Source organism: Podarcis gaigeae (genome assembly GCF_964106915.1).
Source record: "Podarcis gaigeae genome assembly, chromosome: 13".
NCBI classification, from domain to species: Eukaryota; Metazoa; Chordata; class Lepidosauria; order Squamata; family Lacertidae; genus Podarcis; species Podarcis gaigeae.
The window spans coordinates 11,370,027-11,389,852 of NC_139689.1; the positions used below are offsets into that span (position 1 = coordinate 11,370,027).

The following is a 19,826-nucleotide window of genomic DNA, read 5'->3' on the forward strand; positions in this document are numbered from 1 at the left end:
GAAAGAAAAATCTCAAATGAGATAGCTTACGATTTTTCTCCAATCTTTAGCATGTGTATTCCTCCTCCCTGCCACCAGACTGCAATCCATCTGTGTTCAGACTGGAACAACAACAAAAAGATTATCACTGTCCTCTTCCAGTTCCCTAGGAGAGAGAGAACAAGGGCTGAGTCTTTGATATTGTCAGGTATAGCTAGCAAAGGGTGCACAGTTCTTTCCTCCATCTTTCCCCACTTAAAGTCCTTGTTCTCTCCCCAGAGTTCTCCTACGTGTCCGTATGCTGTATTACCTGCGCCAGGAAGTGATTGGGGACCAAGCCGAGAAAGTTTTGGCAGGCACTATTTCCAGGTAATATTTCATTTACTTATAAGTTGCATTGGGCTGTGTGTGTGGTTGTTTTTTTTAAAAAAAAAACCCTGCCTTTCCTCTTAAGCAGCTTTTAGAGTAGCCTGCATGTGTCTTCCGCAACCGTGCTTATCCTCATACAACAGCTCTGTGAGGCAGGCCAGGCTGAAAGATGACCCCCTAGTGAGTTTCATGGCTGAAACTCATCCCTGAAATGAGAGCTGTGGCTTCCTAGCATCCTTGTTTACAGATAGGAGTGTAAGCAGATAAGAAGAAGAATAGAATTGTAGAGCTGGAAGAGGGACCCCAAGGGTCATCTAGTCCAACCCCCTGCAATGCAGGAATCTTTTGCCCAACTTGAGGCTTGAACCCATGGCCATCTAGTACAGCATCTCATTCTCCCAGTCACCAACCATGGGAAGCCTACAAGCAACAAACTGAGTGCAAAAGCACTCGCTCTTCTTGTGATTCCCATTGTGGTAGCTAGTGATAGCCTTACCCTCCATGAATTTACCTGTAAAAACAAAATGTCACATCCCTCTTAAAGCCAGTGCATTTATGTTCACATCCACCCCACTTCCTGTTTGCTATGAACTTCTAATTGTATCTGTTCCCATATACATTACACTTCCGTGAACTCAGCTGCCTCTGACACTTTGTTCTCTCTCTCTCTCGTGTTTTTCCTCTTCTTCTTCCATCCTGCCTTTGCTGCACCCCCTTCCCAAATGTCGTTCGATCCTGCAGTGAAATCGACATGTGGTTCCCACTGGTGGACCAAGCAGAGGTCCCCACAGCCTGGTGGGATACAGAAGCTGACAAGTCTTTGCTCCTTGGGGTCTTCAAACATGGTAGGTGCTGCTGCAGTACCATTCAGGGGAAGGAATCTGAGGTCACATCCTGTTATGAACAGCGCTCACAGTAGCCTATGAAGGCTGTCAAGACGATAGGTTCATTTAGATCAGTATAGTTGAAACAGCCCTACCTGGAGATGGCAGAAATTGAACAGATGCTCTACCACTAAACTATAGCCCTCATTTATTTAGATGTTCAGGTTAGGATTATGCTCTACAGTTCTGCTACAGCCCTTCCTGTTCAGTGTCTTGCCTGATAACAGTTTAATTCCCTGCATTCTCGCCCCCTCCATTAAAATTCTATAGGCCACGTCCTTCCTTTCAGAGTTGGCATGTGGCATTTGCTTTTCATTTTTATTAATTTTCAAAAAAGAAAAGGTAATGCAAGATTCTGCAAATCCAAACAAGATCAGCTGACAATATGCAATGATATATCACTGTCAAACGGAGACAAGAAATAACACTGAAATAAACAAACCACAGGTATGTGAACTCATGGAAGGTAGCGACTGGAACTATTCATAACATAGACATGACGGTTAAACGTGACAAGGTTACAAAACATGAACCCTATTATACCAAGGGAAAGTAATTCAATGTTTATGGAGTGATGAGCAAGTGCTGTACGACTTGAGAACCAATAGGTTGGGTAGGGAGTTGTACGTTTGGTTTCCTTCCAATTCTTCGATTCTATGATCATACGGGTAACTCTCAACATTAGTGATACTTGGAGGAGATCCATCAAAATAATTGCACGTTTAAAGTACTGTATTTTTCTGTCTATAAGATACCCCCATGTGTAAGACGCCCCCTAATTTTTGACATTATTTTTTAGGAAAAAAGCCTAGTCTTATACATGGGTAAATGCTTTATTTAATATGATTAAATAAAGATGACAGTATTGAATCGAAGGTCCGTGGATCTTCTCTGAGATTGGGTGCAGGCAAACCCCGAAATCTCTCATCCCTCTGGCACCCCTTTCAGGCTACGAGAAGTACAACACCATGCGAGCGGATCCTGCGCTCTGCTTCCTGGAGAAGGCTGGCCGCCCTGACGAAAAGGCCATCGCCGCCGAGCATCGCCTGGATGTGGGAGAGGGGTGAGTAGCTGGTGCGGGGGGAGGGGGGGCTTGAAGAAGCACACCTGTGATGACTTGCCATGCTAATACCGAGGCACCGGGTGTCCGTGAGTTCAGCTTGCTTCTCGCAGGAAGACCTGAGGTGTGTCTGTATGAAGGGGATTGGAGGAGAGCTGAGATTGCAGCAGAAATGACGAACCAGTTCTATCCCCTCTTGCTGGCAGGGTCGATTTCGACAAGGACTGCGAGGACCCGGAGTACAAACCAGTGGGAGGCCCCGCCAAGGAGCCGGATGATGAGGTGAGATCCTGAGCCAGCACAGTATGGGAGCCACAAACAGTATGTCGCCCCCTTCACCTGGTTCCCAGCTTCTCACAAAGGCTCTGAGCTCTACAGCCCCGTTAGTCTTAAACGGGTGATGGTGGCTAGAGGGGACGTGGGAAGAGTGACACTCTGCCCCACTTCTTCTTTCACCTCTATGTGCTTTTCAAGGCTCAAATTAACTCTACTAGGTCATTTTGAAAAAGGAAGTGCATTTCTGGGTTCACTTTCTTCTCCTTCGGGGAGAGGAGAGGAATGACCAGTGGTGTTGGTGTTCAAAAATCTTGATGTGCCCACAGACTTAAAAAAAGTAAAAAGAAATCTGTTGCCCCCCCCCCATGTATATTTTATAGATATTAAGCTAATATTAAGTTATTGGTTACATGTATTATACACCCAATGCACCTAATGGCAATAAAATCCAGCATAAAAATTTAAAATATTACAAACAAGTAAGCAATATGACAACAAAATCAGATAAGAGTAGGTAAAAATGGAAGCAAAATTAAATTGGAAATACTGGTTTGAATGCAGAATAGCACATACCAAACAAATCAGCCCAGTAGGTCAGACATTAAAATGAATCAGATTTTGCCTGTTGATTGAAGGCCACCAAGAATTTGTATTAGGAGCTTGATTTTTAAAAAGGATATATATTTTTAGGGGAGGGGGGTCTCTTTTTCATTTTGGTGATATGTTCTGGATGTGGCCCCTCTATGGTTGGAGTATCTAGTCAGAATAAATGCCCTTATTTCTGAAACCAGTCTCTCTGCCGCAGGGTGACCCACTGATGATGATGGATGAGGAAATATCTGTGGTAGACGGTGAAGAAGGTAAATACTTGCTGGCTGAAAGTGCTTGTCAAAGGAGGCGATGGAAACAATGCTTTTGGGGGGAATAGGGGGGGTACTAGCTGTGTGTCGGCTGTGGTGCCAAGGGGGACAGGAATTGCCGTGACGCAGCTTGCGCCTTCCCTTCAGGTCAGCCGGGGAACCTATTCTGGCCCCCAGCCTCGGCCATCACGGCTCGCTTGCGAAGGCTGATCACCGCCTTCCAGCGGAGCTACAAACGCGAGCAGCTCAAGATGGAGGCGGCGGAACGAGGGGACCGGCGGCGGCGGCGCTGTGAGGCCGCATTCAAGCTGAAGGAGATGGTGCGGCGAGAGAAGCAACAGAGGTAAACGCTCCGGGATTGGCCGCGAGGCCGCGAGGGGCACGTCTTCACAGTAGCCTGGGCTGAGGTGACCCCCAGTTCCAGAGCCAGAAATGCTCAGGGTCCCTGAAACAGGCGTAGCGTTACTTCATGAAGACGATGGGGACATTCTGTTTAGTAGGACTGCAACGCCCAATTAAGTAAATCTTAAGGTTCAGTGCCAAGCGCACATACCAAGGAGTAGGTTCCATTGAGTTGGTTGGGACTTGCTTCTGAATAATCATGTTTAGGGTTACCCCACTAGAGAGTCGGTTGGTTGATTGGGTGGATTTGCATATACAGTGGTGCCCCGCAAGACGAATGCCTCGCAAGACGAAAAACCCGCAAGACGAAAGGGTTTTCCGTTTTTTGAGGCACTTCGCAAGACGAATTTCCTTATGGGCTTGCTTCGCAAGAAGAAAGCCCATAGGGAAATCTCCGGGGACCTCTTTTAAATGCTGGCGGTGGGGAGCAAAGCCTTTCCCCCCCCCTCCGGCCTTCAGAAGAGGTCCAGGAAGGCCGGCGGGGTCTGAAAGGCTTTGCTCCCCCGCTATCCTGGACGGCTTTTGAAGGCAGGACCTCTTCTGAAGGCCGGCGGGGCAAAAGTCTTTGCTCCCCCCTGCCTGCCTTCCCGGGAGAGCGGACGGCTTTTGAAGGCAGGCGGAGGGGAGCAAAGACCTTCGCCCCCCGCCCGCCTTCAGAAGAGGTCCAGGACCTCTTTTGAAGGCGGGCGGGGGGCAAAAGTCTTTGTCCCCCCTGCCTGCCTTCCCGGGGGCTTTTAAATCGCTCTGGGACAGCGGAGCCCGCCAGCATTTTAAAATGCTGTCCCGGGGTTTTTTAAAATGCTGGGGGTGGGAAGGAAAGCCCTTGTCCCCCCCCCCCCCCGCCTTCAGAAGGGGTCGGGGGACAGACTGTCCCAGACCTGGTCTGAAGGCGGTTTCCATAGGAACGCATTAATTGATTTTTAATGCATTCCTATGGGAAACCGTGCTTCGCAAGACGAAAAACTCGCAAGACGAGAAAACTTGCGGAACGAATTAATTTCGTCTTGCGAGGCACCACTGTAAGTAAAAAAATAAAAATCAGAACCTTTGGGTTATAGTCTTGGCCAGGGAAACCCTACTCGTGAGTAGACCTACTGAACATCCATTAATTTTAATGGGTCAACTCTGAGTAGGATTAACCTTGGCTATGACCCTTTACTTTCTATCCTACTTTTTAGGGTGCCAATCCTTCCAAGGCAACAAGAAAAAAGACATAAAGCAATAAAAAAGTTTTTAAAAAACCAAATCCACCCATTGTTATTTTTATTTTATTTTTTAAATCCTCAAGCGTGCACCAGGATGAACTGTTGAAAACCAGTAGGGATTATTCATAAAAAGAATATTCAGTAAAAATACTAGAAAAGAGAGACGTTTTCAGTGCTCTTTGTCAAAATGGGGAGAGCACGAGGGCAGAATGGAACTCACAGGATGGGAGTCCTAAAAGTGTGGGATCACCAATGGGAATTTTTTTGGGGGGGGCAGGACACTTGTCCCTGGTACCTGCCAGTGCCATCTGATCTTCCTGATTGGTGAACCAGGAAGTGGTTGCTTAGCCCCGCCCCTGCATCAGCCAGCCATTGGCTTAGGAGAGGGATGGAGACTTGGGATTGGTTTGGTTGGAGGTTCTCCTACGGAGACATCTAGCGGGTTTGCTCTTCCTCAACCCTACCTCTCCTCCAAAGGTGGACACGCCGAGAGCAATCTGACTTCTACCGCGTCGTCTCCACGTTCGGGGTGGAGTATGACCCGGACACCATGCGCTTCCACTGGGGCCGCTTCCGGGCCATGGCCCGGCTGGAGAAGAAGACGGACGAGAGCCTCGCCAAGTATTTCCACGGCTTCGTGGCCATGTGCCGGCAAGTGTGCCGGCTGCCTCCTGCAGCAAGCGATGGTTAGTACCGGGTGTCCCGGTGGGTGGGAGGTGTCCCTCCGCAACCAGATGGCACTGGGCTACAAATCCCAGCACTCCTGGCCATTGACCAGGCTGGCCAAGGCTGATGGGAGTTGGAGTTCCAAAGACACCCAGAGGGCACAAGGTTGAGATGTAAGCTATAGAGTGGCTGGTCCAATCAGAGTTTGATCTGCCTTCCTTGCCATCTCTTCGCCTGCCAGAATGTGCAGTTGTTTCTGTGGATGGTGAGTGGGAGGTCAGCCGTGGGTATAGTCTCTTCTTCCTTCCAGCTCCTTCAAATCATAGTCCTTGCCCGTTTGTGTTGCCTACCCACCTCCATCCCCAACCAGCGCTTCCATAGCAACATTGGAAACTGTCTTACACTGAGTCAGATCAGTATTGTTCGTACTCAGTGGCTTGGCTCCCTAGGATTTAAGGCAGGGGAAACCCCAGCCCTACCTGAAGAAGCCAGGGATTGAACCTGGGCCCTTCTGCATGCAAGGCAGATGCTCTCCTGCTGAGATGCAGGCCCTTCTGGCATGCTACTCTCTGGACTCAGCTGACCACCCCTCCTTTTTTCCTTTCCCTTTTTGAGTTTTCACCTACAGTGGTACCTTGGTTCCCAAACTCAATCCATTCTGGAAGTCCGTTTGTCTTTCAAAACTTTCGCATACCAAGGCACGGCTTCTGATTGGCCCCGGAAACAATGCCAACAGCTGAAACAGATGTTCAGCTTCCAAAAAAGGTTTGCATACCGGAACACTTCCGGGTTTGCGACGTTCGGGAGCCGATTTGTCCGGGAGCCAAGCTGTTCAGGAACCAAGGTACCACTGCATTTGGAGAAGAAAATACAGCAGTAAATGCCAATGTCTTGAATTGCGAGGTGGATAAAATGAAAAGGTTAAATCTCAGTTCCACTGGTTTTTTAGCACATGTACGTCATACATAAAATACGATAAAATGAAGTAATGTAATCCCTACTTTAGCATGAGCTGGAGGGAGCATCCGTCCATGTGCCTCCCTCTTGTTAAGTAATACACCCTTCCCCCTTCTCCCTCCCAGAGTCTCCAGACCCGACACTGTTCATTGAGCCCATCACGGAGGAGAGGGCCTCGCGCACCCTGTACCGCATTGACCTCTTGCGGCGCCTGCGGGAGCAAGTCCTGTGCCACCCGCTCTTGGAAGAGCGCCTCGCCCTCTGCCAGCCCCCGGGCCCCGAAATGCCTCCCTGGTGGCAATGCGGGCGCCACGACGGAGAGTTGCTGCGTGGCGTGGCCCGCCACGGCCTCAGCCAGACCGACGCCACCATCATGCAGGACCCGGACTTCTCCTTCTTGGCCGCTCGACTCAACCACATGCACAGTCGGGCGGGGAGCACAGGGACGCTGCCGCCGCCACCCCCGCCGCCTCCCCCGCCACAGCCTTTGGGGCTGCCTCTTTCCGGGGCTGCCGTGGTGACAGCGGCCGCTCCTCCTGCCCCCCTGCTCTTGCCGCCGCCCTTGCATGAGCTCCCCACTCCGCGACAACAGCCCACAGCCCTCCCCATTAAAGTTGAATCGGTGGACGACTCGGACTCGGAGCTGGACCTCAGCAAGATCTCCGCTTCTTCGTCTTGCTCTTCTACTTCGGGGTGCTCAGATGATAGTGACGGTGAGGAATTTTCCCAAGGGGTTTTCTGCCTCCCCCCTTTTATCCTCTGACCTCTCCACTGGAAGATGTGAATCCCCACCTGTTCTTCCATTGTGGAAATCAAGATGGGTGTACAGAAGGGTCCCCAGTGGTGTCCTGTTTAGGCACAGACCAGCGAAGGTGGCTTCTTATTTGCACTCAGACCCATGCCCTTTCAGAAACGATTGCACGCCACAGTCACCCTGCATGCGTCCTTCCTGGGGCGTTTCGGCGTGTCGGATTTTCCTACTCTCAAATTTCCAAAACGAGGGGTGCTAAAAATTGGGAAACACAACTTGGGTATTCAAAATGTATTTTGGTTAAATGAAGATAATTTAGTTTTGCTTGGCAAGTAAGACGTGTGTGAATCATTACAAATGATTGCCAAGTACTTGCAGTTACAGTATTAAAATTACTTTTGTTATCACCTGAGTTTTTCAGAAGGTCAAATTAACATTCTTTGGTTTTCCAAAAGCAGTTTTATGTGCTTCTTCATCAAATGCAGGCATACCAAGCTAAACGTTGTCCATTCACAAAAATAATAGCAGATTTGAATTCCCCACACCCCAAAACATATTTGAAAGACCGCTCGCTGAGGAAATGTGCAAAGGTTAACGTTTATCCCCCTAAAATGGCATGCTGTGCTAGGGGGTGGCCCCATGCTTTTTCATTCCAGCTATTGCACTGTCTCCTCTAGGTAAAGAGCGTTCCCATCCTCAGGCTGGACAAAAAAATGCCCCTCAACCAGGCTTTGTGTAGGTTGACATCTCTGCCTGTTTTCATTATGTGTTTCTCCACGGCGGCACGTCTCAGGCTCTTTCTCCCCTCCCCCCCCCCCCGTCTTCTTCCCTGCCAGGCGAAGAGGCCTCTTGTGGCGGGAAGCTGTTTGAGGAGGAAGAGTCGTCGCTTCTCTCTCTGCCCACCTCCCACGAGGGCAACTCCCCACAGCCCAGCGCCTCTGACCTGCTGTTGCAGGAGCGCCAGCGGGCCCACGAGTGGCCAAAGGTAACAGGCTGAGCAGAGGGAGGTGGTTTGTGGCTCTGTAAGTTGTGCTGGAGTGTCGCTGTGGGTTAAACCACAGAGCCTAGGATTTGCCGATCAGAAGGTCGGCGGTTCAAATCCCCGTGACGGGGTGAGCTCCCGTTGCTCAGTCCCTGCTTCTGCCAACCTAGCAGCTCAAAAGCACCTCACAGTGCAAGTAGATAAATAGGTACCGCTCCGGTGGGAAGGTAAACGGCGTTTCCGTGCGCTGCTCTGGTTCGCCAGAAGCAGCTTAGTCATGCTGGACACATGACCCGGAAGCTGTATGCTGGCTCCCTTGGTCAATAAAGCGAGATGAGCACCGCAACCCCAGAGTCGGCCACGACTGGACCTAATGGTTAGGGGTCCCTTTACCTTTAAGTTGTGCTGGAGTGGGGGACAAGCTCCATCTAAGTGCATCCCGAATTGGATCGCCAGGGGTCCAGGGCACGGATGAGGGAATCTCAGGCCGAAGAGCCAAGCTGTGCAGCACTCCAGCCCCCTCTTCTCTGGCCCGTGGGGACTCTGCCCCAGCTCACACCCTCTTTTAAGTGTCTTTTCCCTGGCTGGAATGTGTCTTTGGACTCTAGCAATGTTTTCCTGCTTGCCTGGCTGAAGAAATCGGGGGAGGTGGGAGGTGAGGGGGTGTAGGAACTAGCATAGGCTAGTCCAACCCCCTGAAATGCAAGAATATGCCGCTGTCCCTCGTGGGGATTGAACCTGCAACCTTGGTGTTACCAGCACCACACTCTAACCAACTGAACTGTCCTGTCCTGGCCGTTCCAGTGTCGTTTTTTAGGCTATTGGAAGTGGACCAGTCAGTCAGTGGAAAAGTATCTAACTGAATGCTTGCACATCTTTTTCAGTGGTTCCTAGTTCAAAGCACCGCCATTTGTCTTTTTAAAACCTTATGCTAAGGAGGGGAGGAACCTTTCGTCCTCCCAGATGTTGCTAAACTACAACTTCCATCAGCCCCAAGAAGCATGGCCAATGGCCCAGAGAGTGTAGTTCAACAACATCTGGCAGGCTAAAGGTTCCCCACATTTGTCCTACACGACTTAGGGAGAGGGTACCAAAAGGAACACCTGCCTCTGTCCCAGCTTGTCCACGTGAAGGAGAAAACTTCTTCTGCATTTTCTCAAAGACTCCCATTTTCTTGGTAGTTTTTATCTTAGTATAACTGTGTGAACTTGCACTAACCCTTCCCCACGGGGAGAGGGAACTCAGTTTAAAGATAATAACCATAGCAACCAGTACTCTGGCGCCCTGGAGGAATGCAAGAAATCAGCTAGGCACTGCAGTTACATTTAATCTTAAACTATTGAATAAGGGTGGACTGAACAATGTAGACAGCTAATGAATGAAGATGTTGATGAATGCATGCTTACTAAAGAGGTATTCTTCATTGTCCTTAAGTTCAGTAATATATTATTAAAATGTGAAAGTTGGGGAGCGCGATTCAGAGGAGCGAAAAGATTGCTGATTGTCTTAGATTTGTGGGTTGTAACTGCTATAGAATGAATTCTTGTGGCCAGACTTGTACAAGAGTGCTGCTTATTTGTACGCCATTGCAGTTGTCTTCTCATTTTTCAGGAAACTGTCCCTGCGTCCGCTTGTAGCAGCAAAAGCCTAGTTTTCACTTAAAGCCCATGTTTGTTTGGCATTTCATTGGGGACCCCCAGTCAGCAGACCTCTCTTTTTAAAACCTTTGTTTCGTGAACCTGAGTCTGAGATGCAGCAATTGGTTATGAGAGAGAGGGCCTTCTTAGTGGTAGCACCCCAGTTTCACAAATTCTATCCCCTGCCAAGCAGATTTGGGTTCCTTTCAGCACAGCTTGTACACAGCCCTCCCAAGTCAGCCAGTGCCTAATAATCTGCTGTTCTCCAGAAGCTGCTCTAAGGTTGTGAAAGAAACGGATGTTTGCATAGTTCCTGTAAGAAATAATTATCCACAGACTGATCCCAGAGCAATTTGCGAAGATCAGTAACAAGGCAAAAATGGGCTTTTTTTTTAAAAAAAACAACTTTTATTTTGCTTTAAACAAATACAGATAAATATAAACAACCAAAATTACAAAAGAAAAATCCTTAATAATAATAATAATAATAATAATGGGAAAAGCTAAAAAAAACTACAAAAAATTGCAAAGTACATGGCATAGAACATAAGCCATTATAGGGAAGAAAAAAGAAAAAGGAAAGGAAAGGCGGAGGCGGGAAGGGGGGGGGAGAAAAAGAAAAAAGAGGGGGAAAAGAGGAAAATGAGCCAAAACACAAGAAGGCTCGTCTATTGTACGCTTCCATCAAGGTCACAACAGATCATTATTCTTATCAATTCTCTATCTGCATTCCATAGAATCCCTCATCTTGGTATCAGGGAACATTTCCCTATGCGCTATCATTCTAAACATAACCAGGTCTTTATTGATGAACCCTTATCCCCTAGATAAATGGGCTTCTGTCCCTAAAAGGGGAAGGGAGGGGGTTTGGGAGGGGGTTTGGGATGACCCAGTTTCCAGATGGAGGAGTGCCAAAGTCAACCTGGAGGATGTGCTCTGCCTGTGGTCAGTCCTGACAACCTCTTGTTCTCTTCCTTCTGCCAGGACCGAGTGCTCATCAACCGCATCGACTTGGTATGTCAAGCCGTGCTCTCTGGGAAATGGCCGACAGCGCAGCAGGGCCAGGTGGGATCCTGCCTCATGCAGGGAGAAGGCCTCCCCCGCCTGCACGGGGAGTACACCAGCTCTCCCATCCCCCACATCTGCCCCCTGGCGTCGCAAGAAGAAGGGGCCGCCTCCTTCACCCGCCTCCGGCACAGCGGGCAAGAGAAGGAGTTTACCGTGCAGATCAAAGATGTGAGTGCCAGTTGGGCTGAGGGTGGCAGAGCAGCCGACGTCCGCCCCCCTGATGTTCAGGCTGGCGACATATGCCAGGGAGATTTGCCTGTGATGACTTGCCATGCTAATACCGAATCTCCCCTGAGCAGAGCCGAGGCTTTGGTCCGGAGATGGATGAAGCAATTTCACTTTTTTGCACTGAGGCGCCTCCATTGTACGGCCTTATTTTTTTAAAAAAACCTGTTGGTTAAGGATCAGTGGAATGAAAGAGAAGTGAAATATTGAAATCAGATTTTTTTTAAAAAAACAACAAATTAAAATACAGTAAACGGATGCTTTGCCAACCTAGTGCTCTCCAGAAGTTGGTCTACGGCAGTGTTTCCCAAACTTTGGTCTCCAGCTGTTTTTGGACTACAATTCCCATCATCCTTGACCACTGGTCTTGTTAGCTAGGGATGATGGGATTTGTAGTCCAACAATAGCTGGAGACTAAAGTTTGGGAAACACTAGTCTACAACAACTCCCATTCTCCGTGACCTGGTGGGAGTTGCTATTCAGCAGCATCTGGGAGGGCACCAGGTTGGGGAAGCTCCTTTAGGGAAGCAGGCCTTGCTTTTGCCCTGGTCTCTGCCTTGGGCCTCATACTATTTTGGCCTCGCTTTCCCACTTGAAAAAGGAGCCGTTATCAGTCTCTTCCCAGGGGTTTTGCCAAGGCTGAAGATGTAGCCAAGCCCTCCTTTGCAGTCCGGATATGTCAAACGCAGGAGAGGTTTTCTTGGTTGCTTTCACAATACACAAGACTGAAGTGGCCGGTTTTCTTCATACTTAATATTTTTGGGGAGCTGTGTCAATTCCCTCTGATCTCATGCTCAAAGGTACTCCATTTTAGGGAAGCATCAGTGGAGGAAGTGACGGAGAAATAGCCTTGCTTTCTGTTGAGGCTCAGTATAGATGGGAATTTTGGGTGGTGGGTGGAAGTACTTCCTGTAATCAAAGAATTAAAGAGTCGGAAGGTACCCTGGGGCAGTGCAGGAATATACAGCTGTCTCATACAGGGATCTCAATTCTTACAAGGTTGCTTACAGGCTATGTTGAAACACATCCGTAAGACTACAGTCGCAAAGTATAAGAAGCATCAGGATCCTTCCCACAGTTGGCCAGGAGATAGGGATGGAGGAGACAGTCTTACTGCAGAGTAAGCTGTGAGGTTGTCTTTGCCTGCCTCCCTTTTCCTTAAAGCAAATTTAGTCCCATACCTGCCCCCATCATAAGTGCCGCCCTTGGGTCAAAAGCATTTCCCCATGCTTTTTTTATATATACCTTTTTATTTTTTAACATATTAATTCCAACGTTCATACAACATACCTTCTCATCTTATACAATAGTTTTGGACTTCCGTCAATGCCTCTGATGATTTTCTGTTCTTTATCACTTATTATGCATTTCTTAATTTCATATTACCTTTAATTATCCTTAACTAATAATTCTCATTGTCTTTTTTGCAGTATTTCAAATAATTCACCTTAAAAACGTCCTGCAAACCTACTAGCTTGATCTGTTCATCACAATTACAGTATTTTTTGCTCTATAAGACACACTTTTTCCCTCCTAAAAAGTAAGGGGAAATGTGTGCGCGTCTTATGGAGCGAATGCAGGCTGCGCAGCTATCCCAGAAGCCAGAACAGCAAGAGGGATTGCTGCTTTTACTGCGCAGACTGCAATACCTCTTGCTGTTCTGGCTTCTGACATTCAGAATAATTTTTTTCTTGTTTTCCTCCTCCAAAAACTAGGTGCGTCCTGTGGTCTGGTGCGTCTTATAGAGCGAAAAATACAGTACTTTTCAAATAGTCCATAAATTTACTCCCGTCTTCTGAGAATCTCTGGTCGCGCAGGTTTCGAATCCTTCCTGTTAGTTTATCTAATTCTGCATAGTCCATCAGTTTCATCTTCCATTCAGCATTTCCCCCTCTTTGGCCTAACCTCTCGTGCTGTCCCTAGGAAGAGGGAATCAAGCTGACCTTCCAGAAGCACAAACTGGTCCCCAACGGCACTATGCGCGACCGCCCCGCTCTCACTCAGAAGAAGAGCAGCAAGAAGATGGTGGAGGTAAGAGATGGGAGCCTTTGCTGTCCAGAGCATGGGGAGTGGAGGGAAATGTTTTGGTGGGGCACCTTCCCTTTTTCTTTCCCGTCTTACCATCTCTCTCGGATCTCAGCTGGAGCTGCAGTGTCTGGAGGCACTAAGAGGCCCCGATATCGACCTCGAGGCCCGTATCCCGGTGGTGAACAAGACTGACGGGACACTTTTGGTGGGTGACGCAGCCCCCCGGCGAGCTGACCTTGAGGTGTGGCTGCAGGCCCACCCAGAGTACGCTGTCGATCCTCGCTTCTTGGCGGTGAGTGTTTGCAGACCCACCTCCTCCTCTCCTGATTCCGGGCTTTTCAGACCTCCATGTTCCCTTCCCCAGTGAACAAGGGAGGGCCCCCTAGCTGAGTGGTAGGGCGTCTGCCTTGCATACAGAAGTCACAGGTTCAGTCCCCATCATTTCCAGGTAGAGATCTCCCCTGTCTTGAATTCCTGGGCAGCCACTGCCAATTAGTATGGATAGTACTGAACTGCTCCTTGGGAGAAAAGCGATGGCAAACCTAGACAGCATCTTAAAAAGCAGAGACATCACCTTGCCAACAAAAGTCCATATAGTTGAAGCTATGGTTTTCCCAGTAGTGATGTATGGAAGTGAGAGCTGGACCATAAAGAAGGCTGATCGCCGAAGAATTGATGCTTTTGAATTATGATGCTGGAGGAGACTCTTGAGAGTCCCATGGACTGCAAGAAAATCAAACGCATCCATTCTTAAGGAAATTAGCCCTGAGTGCTCACTGGAAGGACAGGTCGTGAAGCTGAGGCTCCAATACTTTGGCCACCTCATGAGAAGAGAAGACTCCCTGGAAAAGACCCTGATGTTGGGAAAGATTGAGGGCACAGGAAGAAGGGGACGACAGAGGACGAGATGGTTGGACAGTGTTCTAGAAGCTACAAACATGAGTTTGACCAAACTGCGGGAGGCAGTGGAAGACAGGAGTGCCTGGCGTGCTCTGGTCCATGGGGTCATGAAGAGTTGGACACGACTAAATGACTCAACAACAACAACAACAACATCATCAACAGTACTGAACTGGAGGAACCCAGTGGTCCCTGGTCAAAGGCAGCTTCCTATGTTCCCATTTGTTCCACGCTCAACATAGTTTTCTCTCCCCAAGAGTGGCATGGCAGTAGTAAGAAACAAAAAGGACCATTGATAAAAACAACAATGCATGCAGATTCAACAACAGCAGGTATTTTGAATACATGGTAAAATCAAAAAGGATTTTCATCAATGAAAGAATGCTTTCATTAACAGTTCTTAAAAGCCAGGGGAAATTGTCTATCTGGTGCCCAAATGATAGTACTAAGAACTCCAGGAACATAGCAAGCTTCTGCCTTTTACCGAGTCCAGACCCTTGCTCCATCTCATTCAGCTTTGTCCACACTGACTGGCAACAGCTCTCCAGGGTTTCATATAGGAGTTTCTCCCAGCCAACCTGGGGATACTGAGGATTGAACCTGGCACCTTTTGCTTTGCAGCTGAACTATGGCCCTAGGTAGGCCTCCTTGGATGTTAAGCCTCTCAAACATCTTTTCATTCCAACTTCGGGTGCCAGGCCCCCAAGTCAACATTTGGCATGTCCATTTCTGGTTTCCTTGACTGGGATATTTACTCACTTATTACAGTTGTACCTTGGAAGTTAAACAGAATCCATTCTGGAAGTCCGTTTGACTTCCAAAACGTTGGATAACCAAGGCGCGACTTCCCATTGGCTGCAGGAGCTTCCTGCACACAATCAGAAGCCGTGTCGGATGTTCGGCTTCCAAAGAACATTTGCAAACCGGAGCATTCACTTCTGGGTTTGTGGCGTTCGGGAGCCAAAACGTTCGACTCGCAAGGCATTTGGCTTCCAAGGTACGACTGTATTATCATTTATATCTTCTAATAATCTCAGGGTAGCACAAGTGGCTGTTCTCTCCTTTGCTCCCATTTTATCCTCACTGTGACCTTTTTTAGGTAGGTTGAGATGTTAAGACTGTCCCAGTGCTCATTGATTTGAACTCCTTGAGATTTCCCTGTTGATCCAAGTAATTTGTGCTCTCTCTGCCTCTGCTTCCCGTCAGCATAGGGGATCCTGGTACAGATTACAATGCCCTCTTTCTGATAGCAATCTGTAGAGGAGAGCCTGATTTTGTACAAAACAACTGAAACAAACCTTTTCTGAGTCTCTAGGGTTCAGAGACACACGGCCCACCCTTGCTCCACGGGACAGCGACTAACTCTTATCTCTTTTTTCCTCTCGCCAGTACATGGAGGAGCGGCGGAAGCATAGGTGGCCTCGCTTTCCCAAGCCTGTTCCGATAGAGCCGGCCTGCCTGATGGGTCTGGAGCGGATGCAGGCAGCCAGCATCTCCGCTAACGGCAAGAAGGTGATTAAACTACAGGTGTTCCCTCTCGCTCTTTGCAGTGGCCCAGTCAGCTTCTCGAGCCAAGCAAAACAAGTTGCTGATTCGCGAAGCTTTCAGCATATGCAGTGCAATTGCAACTTGGGCATGCTTACGTGGTTGAAATCACACAAATGCACAGAAGGCGGCGAGCTTAAAAGCACTTTTTGCGCGGGCGTGGAAGTAGCTTTTAAGCTCTCCACCTCGCTTACCAGAGATACTCTGGGATACTTGGTGAGCAATGCCCACTCAGCACAGAACTCAGGAAGCTAAGGTTGCTTATATACGCAGTTTCGTGTATATGCGCTACCCCCAGAACCTGATCCTCATGCAAGACACTGTCATGCAGCACTTGCAAGAGCCAAAAACAAATGTGTATGGGTGCATTAAACTTCTTTCTATATTATTTATGCATGCATGCATGCAGTTTTTTATCACATTTGATTAGATTTGTTTTCATACATTCATCCTCTCCTCTCTGACTATTCATGGACTTCTCAACCTATCTTTCCTTGACATCCTATCTTACCTCTTTGGTTTGCTACAACTCCTTGGAATTCCCCCTCTTTCCCCCTCTATTCTTAACCCTGTTTTGTTTGCTGGTGCTCATAAATCAATCCCTGCTTGTAGATTTATATTTATACCACTCCGTTTTAAATACCTTTCTAGTTGTTCCCACTCACTTATCACTGTCTTTCTTGTATTTCTTTGGCCATCATAATGGCAAGTTCAGCGTACTCTATTAATTTAAACAACCACTGGTTTCTTTATTGCATTATCTGGAATTTCCTGTTCTATTATAGCTAGCAAAAAAGGCTTCTGGTTTCTTTCTATAGCCATTCGGTAATAATGTGAGGCCAACATATAGTCCAAACAGATAACAATTGATCTCTTCAAACACTGGTCACTTAAAATTGAGCTTCTCTATACTCTCAGTTTTGAGTCTTGGTTTTTATTTGCTGTTAAAAATGGCAGCTGAAAAAACTCATGCCCTTCACAGTTTTGCTTTATGCTTTTTTTAAAAAAATAAAAATAAATACCAGTATGAGGAAGTTTTGCATTCTCCCTGGTGATCTGTATAGAGACATGCCCTACAAATGGCACGCATGAAGACAGTTTGAGGCAGGCAATAAAGATGGAAGGGAAGGGAATAGCTACTAGATTTTGCTTCATCCAAGTGTTAGAATCATAGAACTGTGGAGTTGGAAGGGATGCAAAGGGCCCCCTAGTTCCACCCCCTGCAATGCAATGTTGTATTTTCTTTCTCCCTAGAGCTTCCTGCCCGATCCCACCATGAACCGCCTCCTTCCTGGACCAGTTGGGGCCGAGAGTGCCCAGAAGCGGGGCCGCCAGACCCCCATGGAGTTTTCCAACATGATGGCTCTGATGGGTGCCGGGCGGGTCCAGCTGGGCGCCGCGGGGCCCCTCTCCTTGCACCATGCCCACTTCCAGGCCAGCACGGCCCACGGCTCTCCCTTACAGTACATGCCCTTTTCGACTGCCGCCGCTGCCGCCTCCGCCTCCGCCGCCTCGTCCTCCGCTGCCGCAGCCCTGCTCCACCCCGGCCTGGGCCACCCCGGCTACGCCACGGGTGCCTTGCACCTGGGCCACCCACAGGCCGTGGACGAGGACGACGAGGAAGACGAGATGGACGACTTGTCTCAGGGCTACGCCAGCTCGGAGCGGGACTTCTCCTTGCTCGACGACGACCCCATGATGCCGGCCAACTCCGACTCCAGCGAGGAGGGCGACGAGGAGGGCGACGACTGAGCATTTTTCGCGCCCGCAAATGGGCAGGACGCAAAACAGGGTCCAGTTGGCTGGGACTTAGCCGTCTCCTCATTGTTGAATTTGACAGTTGGGCTCTCCCTCGTTCCGACACACACGTGGCTTGCGGGAAGGGCAAAAAACAAAGAGGTTCCTTCCAGCCCGGGAAGGTCCGGTTAGGCAACCACTCTCCTTGCGTGGCTTACTGTTTTTCTTTTTTTAAAAAACAAAATATGGCTGTTGGTTTGGTTGGCGAGCCCTGCCGGCATTTGGTATCCATTGTGAAACTGTTCTTGTGAGCTGCAATCTTGATCTGCCTGGGCAGCAAGACCACAGCGGGGGCCCTGTCTAGTCGAGACGATCTGGGTATAGTTAGCAGCTCCTCTTCTCCCCTTGCCCCACTCCCCTTTTGGCTCTCCCCCCACAGCCTGTTCCATTTCTCTCCTGCCCTTCCCTCCCTCCTCCCTCCCTCTCCCCTCCACCCCAGGTTCATGTGCTGTAACATAAATGCGAAAAGAGGGTGGGGGCTCGCCCTTTCTCTCCGTCCCCCTGTCTCCATGTGGGTGGGGTTTATATTTATAAATATGTAATATGTCTTGTGTAATATGGCCGAGGCTGTGGGGTTGAACTTGTGGGGGAGTCAAGTCACGGAGGGTGGGTTTTTGGGGGGTGGGGTGGCAAGGGGCTGTGGGGGGAAGAGAAGGTAGAGCTTCCTGTAGCTGGATTTCTCCTTTTTTTCTTTCATTTTTTAATAAAAGGAACAAAATGCACACACACACACACGGAAGAGAAAAAAAAACCAATTCCACCCCCCATCCTACTCCTCCATGCTGTTGTATCAATTGCATAAAAATCTTCCTGAGAATTGGGACGTGCATCTGTGTTGTCTGGTGTGTGTTTCTCTCCCTCTTTGTCCTTGCAAATAAAGAGTCATGCAAAGCCCAAGTAAAGCAGGCATGTCCAAAGTCCGTTTCGGGGGCCTAATCCGGCCCGCCAGTCGGTTTAATCCGACCCCTGTAGCAGTTTATTTCCTGGGGTAAAATCCCACCAAAAAACCTCTACAACTTCGATCCTTAAAAAAGAAAAGGTCAACAACTTTGGTTGGTCCTTTGGTCGGCCTTCACGGCCCTTCACTTCATCAAACCTGGCCCTCTTTGAAAAAAGTTTGGACACCACTGAAGTAAAGACTTAGGATCTAGACAGCGCCTCCCCCCCCCACTACCTAAGAGAAAGTACAGTGGTACCTCGGGTTAAGAACTTAATTCGTTCTGGAGGTCCCTTCTTAACCTGAAACCGTTCTTAACCTGAAGTACCACTTTAGCTAATGGGGCCTCCTGCTGCTGCCACACAATTTCTGTTCTCATCCTGAAGCAAAGTTCTTAACCCGAGGTACTATTTCTGGGTTAGTGGAGTCTGTAACCTGAAGTGTCTGTAACCCGAGGTACCACTGTATATCTGTTTGGGACTACTCATACCTGTTCTAGTAGCAGAACTCATGCTTTGTACACTAAAGGTCCCAAGTTCAGTCAAAGGCTTGGAGAAGGAAGATCCTCTTTCATACCCAGGGAAGGTGCTGCCAGGCAGTGTACAATACAGAGCTAGACTGTCCAGTAGTCTGATATGGTGTAAGTTAGCCTCCTGTGTTGTAACAACCTTTTTTTAATTATTATTTCATACCCTCAAACTCTCCCTACCAATTTTTTGGCATGTTTTCCAGGCAATAATGTCCACTGTGTCCTTCAGCACATGTGCCTCGGAGCATCCTTCACAGTGCCCTGTTTTTGCTCTGATCCTGAAATGCCTACCCTCCATCAGAAGGGCCACAGCTCAGCGGAGGAGCTTCTGCTTTGCGTGTAGAATGTCCCAGGTTCAGTTGCCTACATCTCCAAGTAGGGTTGGGAGAGATGCCTGCTGGAAACTCTGAAGACCCAGTGCCAGCCAGTGTCGACAATATCAAGCTTGGTGGACCAGTGGTCTGACTCAGTACAACTTCCTGTGTTTCAATAGATGGATTATAGCTCTCCCACTGAGAATCAAAATTGTAAAGTTGGAGGGGGGGACCCTGAGAGTCATCTAGTTCAACCCCCTGCGACGCAGGAATATGCACCTGTCCCATACGGGGATCGTGGTGCAGTCATGGTGTTAGCAGCAGCACACTCTAAGCAACTGAGCTACCCAGGCTGCTTCTCCCTTTAGAAAACAAACAAACTGCAAGGATGATTTTTCAGCCAAGCAATTTTCCCATGCTGCCTCTTCCTTTATTTGCAAGTTGCTGTAAGGTGC

At 48.6% G+C, this 19,826-nt stretch overlaps 1 protein-coding gene across 4 annotated transcripts in view; it reads left to right on the forward strand.

Annotated features, from left to right (window-relative positions):
- CHD8 (chromodomain helicase DNA binding protein 8) overlaps positions 1–18,420 on the forward strand; it is a 65,096-nt gene extending 46,676 nt beyond the window's left edge. For all 4 annotated transcript variants that reach the window (XM_083706482.1, XM_083706485.1, XM_083706483.1 and 1 more), the window contains 14 exons: positions 259–348; positions 1,090–1,193; positions 2,181–2,295; positions 2,499–2,574; positions 3,374–3,428; positions 3,576–3,771; positions 5,513–5,721; positions 6,784–7,371; positions 8,246–8,394; positions 11,013–11,264; positions 13,245–13,352; positions 13,462–13,641; positions 15,639–15,761; positions 17,049–18,420. In XM_083706482.1, the coding sequence (XP_083562608.1) occupies positions 259–348; positions 1,090–1,193; positions 2,181–2,295; positions 2,499–2,574; positions 3,374–3,428; positions 3,576–3,771; positions 5,513–5,721; positions 6,784–7,371; positions 8,246–8,394; positions 11,013–11,264; positions 13,245–13,352; positions 13,462–13,641; positions 15,639–15,761; positions 17,049–17,546 (2,743 nt within the window). In that variant the 3' untranslated portion in view covers positions 17,547–18,420. The remainder of the gene's footprint in view (positions 1–258; positions 349–1,089; positions 1,194–2,180; positions 2,296–2,498; positions 2,575–3,373; positions 3,429–3,575; positions 3,772–5,512; positions 5,722–6,783; positions 7,372–8,245; positions 8,395–11,012; positions 11,265–13,244; positions 13,353–13,461; positions 13,642–15,638; positions 15,762–17,048) is intronic.
- The last annotated feature ends 1,406 nt before the right edge of the window (positions 18,421–19,826 follow it).